The sequence below is a fragment of the Crinia signifera genome, chromosome 9 (genome assembly GCF_055691185.1).
Source record: "Crinia signifera chromosome 9, ASM5569118v1, whole genome shotgun sequence".
NCBI classification, from domain to species: Eukaryota; Metazoa; Chordata; class Amphibia; order Anura; family Myobatrachidae; genus Crinia; species Crinia signifera.
Window position 1 is genome coordinate 164,329,784 of NC_139225.1, and position 21,502 is coordinate 164,351,285.

Genomic DNA, 21,502 nt, shown 5'->3' on the forward strand with positions numbered 1-21,502 from the left:
CCATTCTCTATAAGCATGTCGTTATATATCTCGATGACATTCTAATCTTCTCTAACAACCTCGAGGAGCACCGTCACTGGGTCAGAGAGGTCCTGTCCCGATTGCGAGCTAACCATCTTTATTGTAAGCTAGAGAAGTGTGTCTTCGAAGTGAAGTCTATACCCTTCCTAGGGTACATTATCTCCGGCTCCGGCCTTCAAATGGATCCAGGCAAACTGCAGGTGATACAAGACTGGCCAATCTCTTCCACCCTGAGGGGTATCCAACGCTTCCTGGGATTCGCCAATTACTACAGGAAGTTTATCTGCAGCTTCTCTACAATTGTGGCTCCCATCACCGCTCTTACCCGCAAAGGGGCTAATCCAGTGAAGTGGCCGGCAGAAGCCATCCAAGCCTTCCAGCTGTTAAAGCAGAGGTTCATTTCAGCCCCAGTGTTGCGGCAGCCTGACACCTCATTGCCCTTCATCCTCGAGGTCAACGCCGCTCCGGTGGGCGTGGGAGCAGTCCTTTCGCAGAGGGCTCCAGACGGACGTCTCCATCCCTGTGAGTTCCTTTCACGTAAGTTCTTGCCTGCAGAGTGTAACTACGCCATAGGCGACCAAGAACTTGCCATTAAATTGGTGTTAGAAGAATGGAGATATCTTCTAGATGGCGCTGCCCACGAAATCACAGTCGTCACAGACCATAAAAACCTTCTGTATCTCAAGTCTGCACAATGTCTTTACCCTCGTCAAGCCAGGTGGGTACTTTTCTTTTACAGATTCCGTTTCAAGTTGTCATTCTGTCCTGGGACACAAAACTAGAAAGCTGATGCCCTTTCCCGCTCTGGGAGCAAGATGGTGAGTCCAAGTCCACGTGTCAATGTCCTATTATTGACCCAGTGGCTTTCTCCGCTACAGGAGTACCAAACCTCACGCCTCCCGCAGGGAAAAGTTTTGTGAAGCCGGCTCTAAGAAAGAAGCTCCAGCTCTGGGCTCATTCTTCCAAGTTCGCCGGACATGCAGGCATTCAGAAAACTTACGAGTTTATCACCAGGTCTTACTGGTGGCCGTCCCTAAAACAGGATGTGCAGGGCTTTGTCTCCTCTTGTGCTAAATGTGCCCAGACCAAGATCTGTCGTCAGTCTCCTCCTGGGCAACTGATGCCCTTATCGGTGCCACATCGTCCTTGGACGCACCTCTCATGGACTTTGTGACTGATCCTCCGCAGTCTCACAAATTCAACACTATCTGGGTGATTGTTGAACGGTTCACCAAGATGGCCCACTTCGTCCCTCTCACCGGTCTTCCGTCTGCTTCCAAGCTCTCACAGTTGTTCGTGAAAGAGATCTTCAAGCTTCATGGTCTGCCCATTAAAATCATCTCTGACAGAGGAGTCCAATTCGTGGCCAAATTCTGGCGAAGTCTGTGTTCTCTCCTCCAGGTCAAGCTCAAATTCTCCACGGCCGATCACCCTCAAACAAACAGCCAGAGGGAGAGGGTGAATCAGGACCTTGAAGCTTTCCTTCGCATGTATGTATCCCCCTCTCAGGACAACTGGGCTCAACTTCTTCCTTGGGCAGAGTTCTGTAATAATAACCAATATCACTCTTCTTCAAATGTCACTCCATTCTTTGCCAACTACGGGTACCATCCTCCAGTTCCTGACTTTAGTCTGCAACCTGCCTCTTCAGTGCCAGCTGTCGATGCTACCAAGCTCATTCGGTCTTCCCTTCTCAAAGCATCCAATAGATACAAAAAGTTTGCCGACAGAAAGCGTAGAGCTGTGCCAGCCCTCCGACCAGGAAATCGTGTCTGGTTATCGACTAGGAACTTGAGACTGAGGGGGAAATTTACTAAAGGAAATTTGTATAAGAAATAGGTGTATTTGTATCCAGAAATACACTTATTTTTGACATTTACTATCCCGAAAATACGGCAATTCGTATTGATGTGCTATCAATACGAATACAAATTGCCGTATTTTCGGGATAGTAAATGTCAAAAATAAGTGTATTTCTGGATACAAATACACCTATTTTTTACAAATTTCCTTTAGTAAATTTCCCCCTGAGAGTGCCATCGATGAAGTTTGCTCCCCGATATATTGGTCCATTCCCTGTTGAGCGAGTTGTCAATCCTGTGGCCTACAAATTGAGACTGCCTCAATACCTGAAGGTACCAGCTATATTTAAAATTTCTCTGTTAAAGACGCTGGTCCTCAACCGCTTCCATTCTAGGCTCCCCAAGGCACCCAAGGTGCTCACTCAGAGTGGTACAGAGTACGAGGTCGCAAAAATCCCACATCCGTTATGGTCGTCTCCAATATGTGATCGACTGGAAGGGCTATGGTCCTGAAGAGCGATCCTGGACCAACGTAGTAGATGTCCATGCTCCAAGACTCATCCGGGCTTTCCATGCCAAGTATCCACGCAAGCCTAAGAGGTGTCCTGGGGTCACCCCTAAAGGGGGGGGGGGTGTTGTCACGATCCAAGTGCTGAAGCAAGTTCTCTTACCGGCTAAGTGTCTGCGCAGGCTGAGCTTGCGTTACAAGTCCCGACGCTGTCGGCATCCTGTGAGCTGTGCGCCTCTCTCCCTGTCATCTCCCAGTCCTCTCAGTGCTGCCGCTTCCATCATCACCAGTGACAGCGTCCAGTGCTTAGCAGTCTCCCTGTCCGCCGCCATTGCTCCTGGCCACAAGCATGGCAGATACAAACATACTTTCCCGCCTTAGGCTGACATGGGGGCTGCCATGTTTTCTCGGTCACATGTCTGCCTCAGCCAATGCTAGCCTGGTTTGATCTCCCAGGATACCTGCCCAGCCAATCACGGCTACTCTGTGGGTATAAGTATCCTGGGAGCTCTCACTCCAGTGCTAGTGCTTCAATTGTCATTTGATATGCAAGTGTTGCCTGCTCGTGTTGTCTCTCTGCTGCAGTGTTTCCTCCAGGTGTTCAAGACCCTGAACTTGTCCGGGCTCACCATCGCCTGTGTCCATCCGGGCTCACCATCACCTGTGTCCATCCGGGCTCACCATCGCTTGTGGCTATCCGGGGTCATCATAGCCTGTAGCAATCTGGGCTCGCCATTGCCTGTGTCCATCCGGGCTCATCATTGCATGTGAATATCGAGGTTCATCAACGCCTGTGACCTGCCAGGTTCACCATCGCCTGTGTCCAGCCAGGATTCCATTACCTGTGTCCTTCCAGGCTTACCTGTGCTCTCTGCCTGCGGCCATACTCACCTGCCGGTTCCAGCCTAGCTCCCAATCGATGTTCCACCATCGACTCTGGTCCGATTCTCTGTCTCCGTTTCCAGCTGTCTCCCATCCATCCTCCGGATTCCACAGCTACTCACCTGGTCCGATACTCCGGACATCTCAACTCCATTCCTCATCCGATGTTACACCATCGATGCTCAATCAGTACAAGCTGTAAAGTATTCCATCTCAGTGACTGTACCATTGCCTCACCATCGCATCATTCTATGCTTGTACCACTATCAACCGTCTGTCAATAAATCGGTTGTATTTTACACTTGTCTGGTTATTACTCTGGGTGCACTGTCGTGCAATACATGCACAAGGGTCTCCTCCAACCTGCCAGGTTCCGGTACAAGTCCAGACCCACACCAGAGGTCTTAGTCTGTCCGACTCAGACCCCTGGTGTGACACACCGTCCGTACTGCCCCATATATATATAACACATGGTGGGAATAGAACCCATGACCTCAGCGCTGTGAGGCAGTAATGCTAACCATTACACTGTCTGTACTGTCCCGTATATATAACACATGGTGGGGATAGAACCCATGACCTCAGCGCTGTGAGGCAGTAATGCTAACCATTACACCGTCCGTGCTGTCCCGTATATATAACACATGGTGGGATACCATTGCCTGTGGCTAACCATTACACCATCCGCACTGCCCCGTATATATAACACATGGTGGGGATAGAACCCATAACCTCAGCGCTGTGAGGCAGTAATACTAACAATTATACCGTCCGTGCTGCCCCGTATATATATAACACATGGAACCCATGACCTCAGCGCTGTGAGGCAGTAATGCTAACCATTATACCATCCGTACTGCCCCGTATATATAACACATGGTGGGAATAGAACCCATGACCTCAGCGCTGTGAGGCAGTAATGCTAACCATTACACAGTCCGTACTGCCCCGTATATATAACACATGGTGGGGATAGAACCCATGACCTCAGTGCTGTGAGGCAGTAATACTAACCATTACACAGTCCGTACTGCCCCATATATATATATAACACATGGTGGGAATAGAACCTATGACCTCAGCGCTGTGAGGAAGTAATGCTAACCATAACACCGTCCGTACTGCCCCGTATATATATATATATATATATATAACACATGGTGGGGATAGAACCCATGACCTCAGTGCTGTGAGGCAGTAATGTAACCATTACACCGTCCGTACTGGCCCGTATATATAACACATGGTGGGAATAGAACCCATTGACCTCAGTGCTGTGAGGCAGTAATGCTAACCATTACACCATCCGTAATACCCCGTATATATAACACATGGTGGGGATAGAACCCATGACCTCAGTGCTGTGAGGCAGTAATACTAACCATTATACCGTCCGTGCTGTCCCGTATATATAACACATGGTGGGAATAGAACCCATGACCTCAGCGCTGTGGGGCAGTAATGCTAACCATTATACCATCCGTACTGCCCCGTATATATAACACATGGTGGGAATAGAACCCATGACCTCAGCGCTGTGAGGCAGTAAAGCTAACCATTACACAGTCTGTACTGCCCCGTATATATAACACATGGTGGGGATAGAACCCATGACCTCAGCGCTGTGAGGCAGTAATACTAACCATTACACCATTCGTACTGCCCCGTATATATATAAAACATGGTGGGGATAGAACCCATGACCTCAGCTTGTGAGGCAGTAATGCTAACCATTACACCATCCGTACTGCCACATATATATATATAACACATGGTGGGAATAAAACCCATGACCTCAGCGCTGTGAGGCAGTAATGCTAACCATTACACCATCCGTACTGCCACATATATATAACACATGGTGGGAATAGAACCCATGACCTCAGCGCTGTGAGGCAGTAATGCTAACCATTACACCGTCTGTACTACCCCGTATATATAACACATGGTAGGGATAGAACCCATGACCGCAGCGCTGTGAGGCAGTAATGCTAACCATTACACCGTCCGTACTGCCCCATATATATTTAACACATGGTGGGAATAGAACCCATGACCGCAACGCTGTGAGGCAGTAATTCTAACCATTACACAATCCGTACTGCCCTGTATATATAACACATGGTGGGAATAGAACCCATGACCTCAGCGCTGTGAGGCAGTAATGTTACCATTACACCAGCCGCACTGCCCCGTATATATAACACATGGTGGGGATAGAACCCATGACCTCAGCGCTGTGAGGCAGTAATGCTAACCATTACACCGTCCGTACTGCCCCATATATATAACACATGGTGGGGATAGACCCCATGACCTCAGTGCTATGAGGCATTAATGTAACCATTACACCGTCCATACTGCCCCGTATATATAACACATGGTGGGAATAGAACCCATTGACCTTAGTGCTGTGAGGCAGTAATGCTAACCATTACACCATCCGTAATACCCCGTATATATAACACATGGTGGGGATAGAACCCATGACCTCAGCGCTGTGAGGCAGTAATACTAACCATTATACCGTCCGTGCTGTCCCATATATATAACACATGGTGGGAATAGAACCCATGACCTCAGCGCTGTGAGGCAGTAATGCTAACCATTACACAGTCCGTACTGCCCCGTATATATAACACATGGTGGGGATAGAACCCATGACCTCAGCGCTGTGAGGCAGTAATGCTAACCATTACACCGTCCGTACTGCCCCATATATATAACACATGGTGGGAATAGAACCCATGACCTCAGCGGGTTAGGGTTAGGGTGAGGCAGTAATGTAAACATTACACCATCCGTACTGCCCCGTATATATATAACACATGGTGGGGATAGAACCCATGACCTCAGTGCTGTGAGGCAGTAATGCTAACCATTACACCGTTTGTACTGCCCCGTATATATATAACACATGGTGGGAATAGAACCCATGACCTCAGTGCTGTGAGGCAGTAATGCTAACCATTACACCATCCGTACTGCCCCGTATATATAACACATGGTGGGGATAGAACCCATGACCTCAGCGCTGTGAGGCAGTAATGCTAACCATTACACCATCCGTACTGCCCCGTATAAATATATATAAAACATGGTGGGGATAGAACCCATGACCTCAGCTCTGTGAGGCAGTAATGCTAACCATTACACCATCCGTACTGCCCCGTATATATAACACATGGTGGGAATAGAACCCATGACCTCAGTGCTGTGAGGCAGTAATGCTAACCATTACACCATCAGTACTGCCCCGTATATATAACACATGGTGGGGATGGAACCCATGACCTCAGCGCTGTGAGGCAGTAATGCTAACCATTACACCGTCCGTACTGCCCTGTATATATAACACATGGTGGGGATAGAACCCATGATCTCAGTGCTGGGAGGCAGTAATGTAACCATTACACCATCCGTACTGCCTCGTATATATATAAAACATGGTGGGGATAGAACCCATGACCTCAGCACTGTGAGGCAGTAATGCTAACCATTACACCATCCGTACTGCCACATATATATAACACATGGTGGGAATAAAACCCATGACGTCAGTGCTGTGAGGCAGTAATGCTAACCATTACACCATCCGTACTGCCCCGTATATATAACACATGGTGGGAATAGAACCCATGACGTCAGTGCTGTGAGGCAGTAATGTAACCATTACACCATCTGTACTGCCCCACTCTTTATTAATCCTTATTCATCCCGTGCTCACCGCATCAGCAGCCTCCGCCAGGCCCCAATGTCACCGGCTGAGGAGGGAGTTGCCAGAGTAATGTAGGATTGCCAGCACCTGTGGGGAGGATAATGTATGATTGTCACCACAGGTGCTGGCAATCATACATTATCCATACCTCCCAGCATGCCCCTCTCCAGGAGGAGTGCTCTGTCCCTGGGCTTCCCTGGTAATGTATGATCGCCAGCACCTGTGGGGAGCTAGGTAACTGATAAGAAAGGTGTCACCACAGGTGCTGGCAATCATACATTACCAGGAAAGCCCAGGAGCAGAGCATTGTGTCCTCCTGGAGAGGGGCATGCTGGGAGGTATGGATAATGTATGCTTGCCAGCACCTGTGGGGAGCTAGGTAACTGATAAGAAAGGTGTCACCACAGGTGCTGGCAATCATACATTACCAAGGAAGCCCAGGAACAGAGCACTGTGTCATCCTGGAGAGGGGCATGCTGGGAGGTATGGATAATGTATGATTGCCAGCACCTGTGGGGAGCTAGGTAACTGATAAGAAAGTTGTCACCACAGGTGATGGCAATCCTACATTACCATGGAAGCCCAGGAGCAGAGCATTGTGTCCTCCTGGATAGGGGCATGCTGGGAGGTATGGATAATGTATGATTGCCAGCACCTGTGGGGAGCTAGGTATTGGAAGCCCAGGAGCAGAGCATTGTGTCCTTCTGGAGAGGGGCATGCTGGGAGGTATGGATAATGTAGGATTGCCAGCACCTGTGGGGAGCTAGGTAACTGATAAGAAAGATGTCACCACAGGTACTGGCAATCATACATTACCAGGGAAGCCCAGGAACAGAGCATTATGCTCCCTCATGGAGAGTGTCAGGTAGGCAACTAAGACCCTTCAACCCTCTGAGCCCTGATACCGTGACCCCTAGGTGCGGCCAGGGGGGAGGGACCGTGACAGCGCCGCTTCTGTGTGCTCGCTAGCAGAGGAGCAGGTCACATGACTGACACATCCTGCTGTGTACCGCACACAGCAGCCAGATGGTTAGTAACGCCGCCATGGCTACACGCCCCGCCCCTCCACACAGTCAGGGACACGCCTCTCAACATTGGGTCACGTGGCTGGGGATCTCCTGGGTGACGTCACCGTGACGCTTCCTCCCATGCTGCACAGGTGACGGCGGCCGCCATCTTGGCGGAGCCTGTGGCTGTGGGAACAGGAGACAAGCACCGGCGGCTGCTGCGGGGGGGCCCGAACCTCCGCCCACACCTCCCCCTCCCCCCCTTCCCCCCCGGGCGCCCGGTTCACCGCGTGAGGAGGACCTGGCGGGGGATGCCTGCAGCGAGCCGCCCGTGAGGGGGATGCCGCAGCGTCTCAGCCATCCTGAGGATCCGGGGCTGACAATGGAGGTGTGTCCCAGTCTGTCATACGTGTGTCATACGTGTCTGCTCTGCATACAGGGCAGTGCCATGTGTGTAGGCTGTACTTGGGGGCTGTCATACTATGTCATATGTCTGCCTTACATGGGACTGTCATACTGCACATGGGACTGTGATACTGTATCATGTGTCTGCCTTACATGGGACTGTCATACTGTTTCATGTGTCTGCCTTACATGGGACTGTCATACTGCACATGGGACTGCCATACTGTATCATGTGTCTGCCTTACATGGGACTGTCATACTCTATCATGTGTCTGCCTTACATGGGACTGTCATACTGTTTCATGTGTCTGCCTTACATGGGACTGTCATACTGCACATGGGACTGTCATACTGTTTCATGTGTCTGCCTTACATGGGACTGTCATACTGCACATGGGACTGTCATACTGTATCATGTGCCTGCCTTACATGGGACTGTCGCACTCTATCATGTCTCTGCCTTACATGGGACTGTCATACTGCACATGGGACTGTCATACTCTAGCATGTGTCTGCCTTACATGGGACTGTCATACTGCACATGGGACTGTCATACTGTATCATGTGTCTGCCTTACATGGGACTGTCATACTGCGCATGGGGCTGTCATACTGTATCGTGTCTGCCTTACATGGGACTGTGATACTGTGCATGGGACTTTCATACTCTATCATGTCTCTGCCTTACATGGGACTGTCATACTCTAGCATGTGTCTGCCTTACATGGGACTGTCATACTGCACATGGGACTGTCCTACTGTATCATATGTCTGTCTTAAATGGGTCTGTCATACTGTATCATATGTCTGTCTTACATGGGACTGTCATACTGTATCATATGTCTGTCTTACATGGGACTGTCATACTGCACATGGGACTGTCCTACTGTATAAGTCTGCATGGGACTGTCATACTGTATCATATGTCTGTCTTGCATGGGACTGTCATACTGTATCATATGTCTGTCTTACATGGGACTGTCATACTGTATCATATGTCTGTCTTACATGGGACTGTCCTACTGCACATGGGACTGTCATACTGTATCATGTGTCTGCCTTACATGGGACTGTCATACTGTATCAGGTGTCTGCCTTACATGGGACTGTCATACTTTACATCGGACTGTCATACTGTATCATATGTCTGCCTTACATGGGACTGTCATACTTTACATCGGACTGTCATACTGTATCATGTGTCTGCCTTACATGGGATTTCTCATACTACACATGTGACTGTGATACTGTATCATGTGTCTGCCTTACATGGGACTGTCATACTGTATCATATGTCTGTCTTACATGGGACTGTCATACTGTATCATATGTCTGTCTTACATGGGACTGTCATACTGCACATGGGACTGTCATACTGTTTCATGTGTCTGCCTTACATGGGACTGTCATACTGCACATGGGACTGCCATACTGTATCATGTGTCTGCCTTACATGGGACTGTCATACTCTATCATGTAGGTAAGAAAAGGGTTGAAGATCCGCACAGACTGTCAATCTGTGTAATAATTGTGATACCAACTTGGAAAACTACTGTACTTGATAAATTCTGGTAGTTACTTGGTTGGCGGTGCGCCCAGCGTTTAGAATCAATGGTAAACACTGGGGTTTTTTTCGTCAGAGGAAGAATCCGACAAAAGAAAGAAAAAAACGCTTTTTGGGCGCACTCCTTTGTTAGCAAAGGAGTGCGCCCAAAAAGCGTTTTTTTCTTTCTTTTGTCGGATTCTTCCTCTGACGAAAAAAACCCCAGTGTTTACCATACTCTATCATGTGTCTGCCTTACATGGGACTGTCATACTGCACATGGGACTGTCATACTGTTTCATGTGTCTGCCTTACATGGGACTGTCATACTGCACATGGGACTGTCATACTGTTTCATGTGTCTGCCTTACATGGGACTGTCATACTGCACATGGGACTGTCATACTGTATCATGTGCCTGCCTTACATGGGACTGTCATACTCTATCATGTCTCTGCCTTACATGGGACTGTCATACTGCACATGGGACTGTCATACTCTAGCATGTGTCTGCCTTACATGGGACTGTCATACTGTATCATATGTCTTGTCTTACATGGGACTGTCCTACTGCACATGGGACTGTCATACTGTATCATGTGTCTGCCTTACATGGGACTGTCATACTGTATCAGGTGTCTGCCTTACATGGGACTGTCATACTTTACATCGGACTGTCATACTGTATCATATGTCTGCCTTACATGGGACTGTCATACTTTACATCGGACTGTCATACTGTATCATGTGTCTGCCTTACATGGGATTTCTCATACTACACATGTGACTGTGATACTGTATCATGTGTCTGCCTTACATGGGACTGTCATACTGTATCATATGTCTGTCTTACATGGGACTGTCATACTGTATCATATGTCTGTCTTACATGGGACTGTCATACTGCACATCGGACTGTCATACTGTATCATATGTCTGCCTTACATGGGACTGTCATACTGCGCATGGGACTGTGATACTGTATCATGTGTCTGCCTTACATGGGATTTCTCATACTACACATGTGACTGTGATACTGTATCATGTGTCTGCCTTACATGGGACTGTCATACTGCACATGGGACTAATCTATGGTGGGACATCAGTCAGACAAACTGTTTAAATCATTCTGATATAACAAATTTATCAGAGCATATCTTTTTTGTACGCACCTTTACTGCACAGGGGACTGTCTTACTGCACAGGGGGCTGTCTTACTGCACAGGGGGCTGTCTTACTGCACAGGGGGCTGTCTTACTGCACAGGGGGCTGTCTTACTGCACATTGGACTGTCTTGCTGCACAGGGTACTGTCTTGCTGCACAGGGTACTGTCTTGCTGCACAGGGTACTGTCTTGCTGCACAGGGTACTGTCTTGCTGCACAGGGTACTGTCTTGCTGCACAGGGGACTGTCTTACTGCACAGGGGGCTGTCTTACTGCACAGGGGACTGTCTTACTGCACAGGGGGCTGTCTTACTGCACAGGGGACTGTCTTGCTGCACAGGGGGCTGTCTTGCTGCACAGGGTACTGTCTTGCTGCACATGGTACTGTCTTGCTGCACAGGGGACTGTCTTGCTGCACAGGGGGCTGTCTTACTGCACAGGGGGCTGTCTTACTGCACAGGGGGCTGTCTTACTGCACATTGGGCTGTCTTACTGCACAGGAGACTGTCTTACTGCACAGGGGGCTGTCTTACTGCACATTGGGCTGTCTTACTGCACAGGAGACTGTCTTACTGCACAGTGGGCTGTCTTACTGCACAGGGGACTGTCTTACTGCACATTGGACTGTCTTACTGCACAGGGGACTGTCTTGCTGCACAGGGGACTGTCTTGCTGCACAGGCATGTTGTGTCATGTGTCTGCTGTACATGGGACTGTGATATGTCTGCTGTACATGGGACGGTGATGTGTCTGCTACATGGAACTGTCATATTGGACATATTTTTTGTGTCCTCTATTGTTGTACAGTTGACATCATACGTGTATGTCTGCTGTACATGATAATGTCATACTTTGTGAGGAGGGACTGATTGCTCTGTATAACGGTCATATCACATTCTATCTCCTGTGTAATCTATGGCCCCCTCTGTGTGTACATGTCACTGTACTATCATGTCAGGTGCACCTATGTTATATTCTCATTAGAAACTGCTGACAGTAAGCAGTAGGGAACATTGAGATCATCATAAGATACATACATACACACATGCATACATACATACATACTGTACATACATACATACTGTACATACATACATACTGTACATACACACATACATACACACATGCATACATACATACATACTGTACATACATACATACACACATGCATACATACATGCATGCATACATACATACTGTACATACATACATACTGTACATACATACATACTGTACATACATACGTACGTACATACATACATACATACGCAGGTAATGAACATGGGGCAGAGTAGACACCTGATGGCAGTTAATGGACACAGGACAGAAAGGGAAACCAATGGCAGCCACCCATTGCTGGGGATTCCCTACCTCCAGTACATGTGCAGCTAGTACAGTCAGCACCACACTGTGCTCGGCGTCTGGATGCAGCCACCTGTGCTGGTGACATGCAGCTATTGCTGGGGATTCCCTCTCTCCCTACCTCCAGTACATGTGCAGCTAGTACAGTCAGCACCACACTGTGCTCGGCGTCTGGATGCAGCCACCTGTGCTGGTGACATGCAGCTATTGCTGGGGATTCCCTCTCTCCCTACCTCCAGTACAGGTGCAGCTAGTACAGTCAGCACCACTCTGTGCTCGGCGTCTGGATGCAGCCACCTGTGCTGGTGACATGCAGCTATTGCTGGGGATTCCCTCTCTCCCTACCTCCAGTACATGTGCAGCTGGTACAGTCAGCACCACTCTGTGCTCGGCGTCTGGATGCAGCCACCTGTGCTGGTGACATGCAGCTATTGCTGGGGATTCCCTCTCTCCTTACCTCCAGTACATGTGCAGCTAGTACAGTCATCACCACTCTGTGCTCGGCGTCTGGATGCTGCCACATGTGCTGGTGACATGCAGCTATTGCTGGGGATTCCCTCCCTACCTCCAGTACAGGTGCAGCTAGTACAGTCAGCACCACTCTGTGCTCGGCGTCTGGATGCTGCCACATGTGCTGGTGACATGCAGCTATTGCTGGGGATTCCCTCTCTCCCTACCTCCAGTACAGGTGCAGCTAGTACAGTCAGCACCACTCTGTGCTCGGCGTCTGGATGCAGCCACCTGTGCTGGTGACATGCAGCTATTGCTGGGGATTCCCTCTCTCCCTACCTCCAGTACATGTGCAGCTAGTACAGTCAGCACCACTCTGTGTTCGGTGTCTGGATGCAGCCACCTGTGCTGGTGACATGCAGCTATTGCTGGGGATTCCCTCTCTCCCTACCTCCAGTACATGTGCAGCTAGTACAGTCAGCACCACACTGTGCTCGGCGTCTGGATGCAGCCACCTGTGCTGGTGACATGCAGCTATTGCTGGGGATTCCCTCTCTCCCTACCTCCAGTACAGGTGCAGCTAGTAGAGTCAGCACCACTCTGTGCTCGGCGTCTGGATGCAGCCACCTGTGCTGGTGCCATGCAGCTATTGCTGGGGATTCCCTCTCTCCCTACCTCCAGTACATGTGCAGCTAGTACAGTCAGCACCACTCTGTGCTCGGCGTCTGGATGCAGCCACCTGTGCTGGTGACATGCAGCTATTGCTGGGGATTCCCTCTCTCCCTACCTCCAGTACATGTGCAGCTAGTACAGTCAGCACCACTCTGTGCTCGGCGTCTGGATGCAGCCACCTGTGCTGGTGACATGCATCTATTGCTGGGGATTCCCTCTCTCCCTACCTCCAGTACAGGTGCAGCTAGTACAGTCAGCACCACTCTGTGCTCGGCGTCTGGATGCAGCCACCTGTGCTGGTGCTATGCAGCTATTGCTGGGGATTCCCTCTCTCCTTACCTCCAGTACAGGTGCAGCTAGTACAGTCAGCACCACTCTGTGCTCGGCGTCTGGATGCAGCCACCTGTGCTGGTGACATGCAGCTATTGCTGGGGATTCCCTCTCTCCCTACCTCCAGTACATGTGCAGCTAGTACAGTCAGCACCACTCTGTGCTCGGCGTCTGGATGCAGCCACCTGTGCTGGTGACATGCAGCTATTGCTGGGGATTCCCTCTCTCCCTACCTCCAGTACATGTGCAGCTAGTACAGTCAGCACCACTCTGTGCTCGGCGTCTGGATGCAGCCACCTGTGCTGGTGACATGCAGCTATTGCTGGGGATTCCCTCTCTCCCTACCTCCAGTACAGGTGCAGCTAGTACAGTCAGCACCACTCTGTGCTCGGCGTCTGGATGCAGCCACCTGTGCTGGTGACATGCAGCTATTGCTGGGGATTCCCTCTCTCCCTACCTCCAGTACAGGTGCAGCTAGTACAGTCAGCACCACTCTGTGCTCGGCGTCTGGATGCAGCCACCTGTGCTGGTGACATGCAGCTATTGCTGGGGATTCCCCCTCTCCCTACCTCCAGTACATGTGCAGCTAGTACAGTCAGCACCACTCTGTGCTCAGCGTCTGGATGCAGCCACCTGTGCTGGTGACATGCAGCTATTGCTGGGGATTCCCTCTCTCCCTACCTCCAGTACATGTGCAGCTAGTACAGTCAGCACCACTCTGTGCTCGGCGTCTGGATGCAGCCACCTGTACTGGTGACATCCAGCTATTGCTGGGGATTCCCTCTCTCCCTACCTCCAGTACATGTGCAGCTAGTACAGTCAGCACCACTCTGTGCTCGGCGTCTGGATGCTGCCACATGTGCTGGTGATATGCAGCTATTGCTGGGGATTCCCTACCTCCAGTACATGTGCAGCTAGTACAGTCAGCACCACTCTGTGCTCAGCGTCTGGATGCAGCCACCTGTGCTGGTGACATGCAGCTATTGCTGGGGATTCCCTCTCTCCCTACCTCCAGTACATGTGCAGCTAGCACAGTCAGTACCACTCTGTGCTCGGCGTCTGGATGCAGCCACCTGTGCTGGTGACATGCAGCTATTGCTGGGGATTCCCTCTCTCCCTACCTCCAGTACAGGTGCAGCTAGTACAGTCAGCACCACTCTGTGCTCGGCGTCTGGATGCAGCCACCTGTGCTGGTGACATGCAGCTATTGCTGGGGATTCCCTCTCTCCCTACCTGCAGTACAGGTGCAGCTAGTACAGTCAGCACCACTCTGTGCTCAGCGTCTGGATGCAGCCACATGTGCTGGTGACATGCAGCTATTGCTGGGGATTCCCTACCTCCAGTACATGTGCAGCTAGTACAGTCAGCACCACTCTGTGCTCAGCGTCTGGATGCAGCCACCTGTGCTGGTGACATGCAGCTATTGCTGGGGATTCCCTCTCTCCTTACCTCCAGTACATGTGCAGCTAGTACAGTCAGCACCACTCTGTGCTCGGCGTCTGGATGCAGCCACCTGTGCTGGTGACATGCAGCTATTGCTGGGGATTCCCTCTCTCCCTACCTCCAGTACAGGTGCAGCTAGTACAGTCAGCACCACTCTGTACTCGGCGTCTGGATGCAGCCACCTGTACTGGTGACATCCAGCTATTGCTGGGGATTCCCTCTCTCCCTACCTCCAGTACATGTGCAGCTAGTACAGTCAGCACCACTCTGTGCTCGGCGTCTGGATGCAGCCACCTGTGCTGGTGACATGCAGCTATTGCTGGGGATTCCCTCTCTCCCTACCTCCAGTACAGGTGCAGCTAGTACAGTCAGTACCACTCTGTGCTCGGTGTCTGGATGCAGCCACCTGTGCTGGTGACATGCAGCTATTGTTGGGGATTCCCTCTCTCCCTACCTCCAGTACATGTGCAGCTAGTACAGTCAGCACCACTCTGTGCTCGGCGTCTGGATGCTGCCACCTGTGCTGGTGACATGCAGCTATTGCTGGGGATTCCCTCTCTCCCTACCTCCAGTACAGGTGCAGCTAGTACAGTCAGCACCACTCTGTGCTCAGTGTCTGGATGCAACCACCTGTGCTGGTGACAGGCAGCTATTGCTGGGGATTCCCTCTCTCCTTACCTCCAGTACAGGTGCAGCTAGTACAGTCAGCCCCCCTCTGTGCTCGGCGTCTGGATGCAGCCACCTGTGCTGGTGACATGCAGCTATTTCTGGGGATTCCCTCTCTCCAGTACAGGTGCAGCTAGTACAGTCATCACCACTCTGTGCTCAGTGTCTGGATGCAGCCACCTGTGCTGGTGACATGCAGCTATTGCTGGGGATTCCCTCTCTCCCTACCTCCAGTACAGGTGCAGCTAGTACAGTCAGCCCCCCTCTGTGCTCGGCGTCTGGATGCAGCCACCTGTGCTGGTGACATGCAGCTATTGCTGGGGATTCCCTCTCTCCTTACCTCCAGTACATGTGCAGCTAGTACAGTCAGCACCACACTGTGCTCGGCGTCTGGATGCAGCCACCTGTGCTGGTGACATGCAGCTATTGCTGGGGATTCCCTCTCTCCCTACCTCCAGTACAGGTGCAGCTAGTACAGTCAGCACCACTCTGTGCTCGGTGTCTGGATGCAGCCACCTGTGCTGGTGACATGCAGCTATTGCTGGGGATTCCCTCTCTCCCTACCTCCAGTACATGTGCAGCTACTACAGTCAGCACCACTCTGTGCTCGGCGTCTGGATGCAGCCACCTGTGCTGGTGACATGCAGCTATTGCTGGGGATTCCCTCTCTCCCTACCTCCAGTACATGTGCAGCTAGTACAGTCAGCACCACTCTGTGCTCGGCGTCTGGATGCAGCCACCTGTGCTGGTGACATGCAGCTATTGCTGGGGATTCCCTCTCTCCCTACCTCCAGTACAGGTGCAGCTAGTACAGTCAGCACCACTCTGTGCTCGGCGTCTGGATGCAGCCACCTGTGCTGGTGACATGCAGCTATTGCTGGGGATTCCCTCTCTCCCTACCTCCAGTACAGGTGCAGCTAGTACAGTCAGCACCACTCTGTGCTCGGTGTCTGGATGCAGCCACCTGTGCTGGTGACATCCAGCTATTGCTGGGGATTCCCTCTCTCCCTACCTCCAGTACATGTGCAGCTAGTACAGTCAGTACCACTCTGTGCTCGGTGTCTGGATGCAGCCACCTGTGCTGGTGACATCCAGCTATTGCTGGGGATTCACTCTCTCCCTACCTCCAGTACAGGTGCAGCTAGTACAGTCAGCACCACTCTGTGCTCGGCGTCTGGATGCAGCCACCTGTGCTGGTGACATGCAGCTATTGCTGGGTATTCCCTCTCTCCTTACCTCCAGTACATGTGCAGCTAGTACAGTCAGCACCACTCTGTGCTCGGCGTCTGGATGCAGCCACCTGTGCTGGTGACCTGCAGCTATTGCTGGGGATTCCCTCTCTCCCTACCTCCAGTACATGTGCAGCTAGTACAGTCAGCACCACTCTGTGCTCGGCGTCTGGATGCAGCCACCTGTGCTGGTGACATGCAGCTATTGCTGGGGATTACCTCTCTCCCTACCTCCAGTACATGTGCAGCTAGTACAGTCAGCACCACTCTGTGCTCGGCGTCTGGATGCAGCCACCTGTGCTGGTGACATGCAGCTATTGCTGGGGATTCCCTCTCTCCCTACCTCCAGTACAGGTGCAGCTAGTACAGTCAGCCCCCCTCTGTGCTCGGCGGCTGGATGCAGCCACCTGTGCTGGTGACATGCAGCTATTGCTGGGGATTCCCTCTCTCCTTACCTCCAGTACATGTGCAGCTAGTACAGTCAGCACCACACTGTGCTCGGCGTCTGGATGCAGCCACCTGTGCTGGTGACATGCAGCTATTGCTGGGGATTCCCTCTCTCCCTACCTCCAGTACATGTGCAGCTGGTACAGTCAGCACCACTCTGTGCTCGGCGTCTGGATGCAGCCACCTGTGCTGGTGACATGCAGCTATTGCTGGGGATTCCCTACCTCCAGTACATGTGCAGCTAGTACAGTCAGCACCACTCTGTGCTTGGCGTCTGGATGCTGCCACCTGTGCTGGTGACATGCAGCTATTGCTGGGGATTCCCTCTCCCTACCTCCAGTACAGGTGCAGCTAGTACAGTCAGCACCACTCTGTGCTCGGCGTCTGGATGCAGCCACCTGTGCTGGTGACATGCAGCTATTGCTGGGGATTCTCTCTCTCCCTACCTCCAGTACATGTGCAGCTAGTACAGTCAGCACCACTCTGTGCTCGGCGTCTGGATGCAGCCACCTGTGCTGGTGCCATGCAGCTATTGCTGGGGATTCCCTCTCTCCCTACCTCCAGTACATGTGCAGCTAGTACAGTGAGCACCACTCTGTGCTCGGCGTCTGGATGCAGCCACCTGTGCTGGTGACATGCAGCTATTGTTGGGGATTCCCTCTCTCCCTACCTCCAGTACATGTGCAGCTAGTACAGTCAGCACCACTCTGTGCTCGGCGTCTGGATGCAGCCACCTGTGCTGGTGACATGCAGCTATTGCTGGGGATTCCCTCTCTCCCTACCTCCAGTACATGTGCAGCTAGTACAGTCAGCACCACTCTGTGCTCGGCGTCTGGATGCTGCCACCTGTGCTGGTGACATGCAGCTATTGCTGGGTATTCCCTCTCTCCCTACCTCCAGTACATGTGCAGCTAGTACAGTCAGCACCACTCTGTGCTCGGCGTCTGGATGCAGCCACCTGTGCTGGTGACATGCAGCTATTGCTGGGGATTCCCTATCTCCCTACCTCCAGTACATGTGCAGCTAGTACAGTCAGCACCACTCTGTGCTCGGTGTCTGGATGCAGCCACCTGTGCTGGTGACATGCAGCTATTGCTGGGGATTCCCTCTCTCCCTACCTCCAGTACATGTGCAGCTAGTACAGTCAGCACCACTCTGTGCTCGGCGTCTGGATGCAGCCACCTGTGCTGGTGACAGGCAGCTATTGCTGGGGATTCCCTCTCTCCCTACCTCCAGTACATGTGCAGCTAGTACAGTCAGCACCACTCTGTGCTCAGCGTCTGGATGCAGCCACATGTGCTGGTGACATGCAGCTATTGCTGGGGATTCCCTACCTCCAGTACATGTGCAGCTAGTAAAGTCAGCACCACTCTGTGCTCGGCGTCTGGATGCAGCCACCTGTGCTGGTGACATGCAGCTATTGCTGGGGATTCCCTCTCTCCCTACCTCCAGTACAGGTGCAGCTAGTACAGTCAGCACCACTCTGTGCTCGGTGTCTGGATGCAGCCACCTGTGCTGTTGCCATGCAGCTATTGCTGGGGATTCCCTCTCTCCCTACCTCCAGTACATGTGCAGCTAGTACAGTCAGCACCACTCTGTGCTCGGCGTCTGGATGCAGCCACCTGTGCTGGTGACAGGCAGCTATTGCTGGGGATTCCCTCTCTCCCTACCTCCAGTACATGTGCAGCTAGTACAGTCAGCACCACTCTGTGCTCGGCGTCTGGATGCAGCCACCTGTGCTGGTGACATGCAGCTATTGCTGGGGATTCCCTCTCTCCCTACCTCCAGTACATGTGCAGCTAGTACAGTCAGCACCACTCTGTGCTCGGCGTCTGGATGCAGCCACCTGTGCTGGTGACAGGCAGCTATTGCTGGGGATTCCCTCTCTCCCTACCTCCAGTACATGTGCAGCTAGTACAGTCAGCACCACTCTGTGCTCGGCGTCTGGATGCAGCCACCTGTGCTGGTGACATGCAGCTATTGCTGGGGATTCCCTCTCTCCCTACCTCCAGTACAGGTGCAGCTAGTACAGTCAGCACCACTCTGTGCTCGGCGTCTGGATGCAGCCACCTGTGCTGGTGACATCCAGCTATTGCTGGGGATTCCCTCTCTCCCTACCTCCAGTACAGGTGCAGCTAGTACAGTCATCACCACTCTGTGCTCGGCGTCTGGATGCAGCCACCTGTGCTGGTGACATGCAGCTATTGCTGGGGATTCCCTCTTTCCTTACCTCCAGTACATGTGCAGCTAGTACAGTCAGCACCATTCTGTGCTCGGCGTCTGGATGCAGCCACCTGTGCTGGTGACATGCAGCTATTGCTGGGGATTCCCTCTCTCCTTACCTCCAGTACATGTGCAGCTAGTACAGTCAGCACCACTCTGTGCTCAGTGTCTGGATGCAGCCACCTGTGCTGGTGACATGCAGATATTGCTGGGGATTCCCTCTCTCCCTACCTCCAGTACAGGTGCAGCTAGTACAGTCAGCACCACTCTGTGCTCAGCGTCTGGATGCAGCCACATGTGCTGGTGACATGCAGCTATTGCTGGGGATTCCCTACCTCCAGTACATGTGCAGCTAGTACAGTCAGCACCACTCTGTGCTCAGCGTCTGGATGCAGCCACCTGTGCTGGTGACATGCAGCTATTGCTGGGGATTCCCTCTCTCCTTACCTCCAGTACATGTGCAGCTAGTACAGTCAGCACCACTCTGTGCTCGGCGTCTGGATGCAGCCACCTGTGTTGGTGACATGCAGCTATTGCTGGGGATTCCCTCTCTCCCTACCTCCAGTACAGGTGCAGCTAGTACAGTCAGCACCACTCTGTGCTCGGCGTCTGGATGCAGCCACCTGTACTGGTGACATCCAGCTATTGCTGGGGATTCCCTCTCTCCCTACCTCCAGTACATGTGCAGCTAGTACAGTCAGCACCACTCTGTGCTCGGCGTCTGGATGCAGCCACCTGTGCTGGTGACAGGCAGCTATTTCTGGGGATTCCCTCTCTCCCTACCTCCAGTACAGGTGCAGCTAGTACAGTCAGTACCACTCTGTGCTCGGTGTCTGGATGCAGCCACCTGTGCTGGTGACATGCAGCTATTGTTGGGGATTCCCTCTCTCCCTACCTCCAGTACATGTGCAGCTAGTACAGTCAGCACCACTCTGTGCTCGGCGTCTGGATGCTGCCACCTGTGCTGGTGACATGCAGCTATTGCTGGGGATTCCCTCTCTCCCACCTCCAGTACAGGTGCAGCTAGTACAGTCAGCACCACTCTGTGCTCAGTGTCTGGATGCAACCACCTGTGCTGGTGACAGGCAGCTATTGCTGGGGATTCCCTCTCTCCTTACCTCCAGTACAGGTGCAGCTAGTACAGTCAGCCCCCCTCTGTGCTCGGCGTCTGGATGCAGCCACCTGTGCTGGTGACATGCAGCTATTTCTGGGGATTCCCTCTCTCCAGTACAGGTGCAGCTAGTACAGTCATCACCACTCTGTGCTCGGCGTCTGGATGCAGCCACCTGTGCTGGTGACATGCAGCTATTGCTGTTGATTCCCTACCTCCAGTACATGTGCAGCTAGTACAGTCAGCACCACTCTGTGCTCGGCGTCCGGATGCAGCCACCTGTGCTGGTGACATGCAGCTATTGCTGAGGATTCCCTCTCTCCCTACCTCCAGTACAGGTGCAGCTAGTACAGTCATCACCACTCTGTGCTTGGCGTCTGGATGCAGCCACCTGTGCTGGTGACATGCAGCTATTGCTGGGGATTCCCTCTCTCCCTACCTCCAGTACAGGTGCAGCTAGTACAGTCAGCACCACTCTGTGCTCGGTGTCTGGATGCAGCCACCTGTGCTAATGACATG

At 52.0% G+C, this 21,502-nt stretch overlaps 1 protein-coding gene across 1 annotated transcript in view; it reads left to right on the forward strand.

Moving 5' to 3' along the window:
• The first annotated feature begins 8,068 nt into the window (after nt 1–8,068).
• Nucleotides 8,069–21,502, forward strand: part of RPS6KA6 (ribosomal protein S6 kinase A6) — a 103,134-nt gene continuing 89,700 nt past the window's right edge. The window contains exon 1 of the mRNA XM_083160378.1: nt 8,069–8,326. Coding sequence (XP_083016504.1) covers nt 8,279–8,326 — 48 coding nt within the window. The 5' untranslated portion in view covers nt 8,069–8,278. The remainder of the gene's footprint in view (nt 8,327–21,502) is intronic.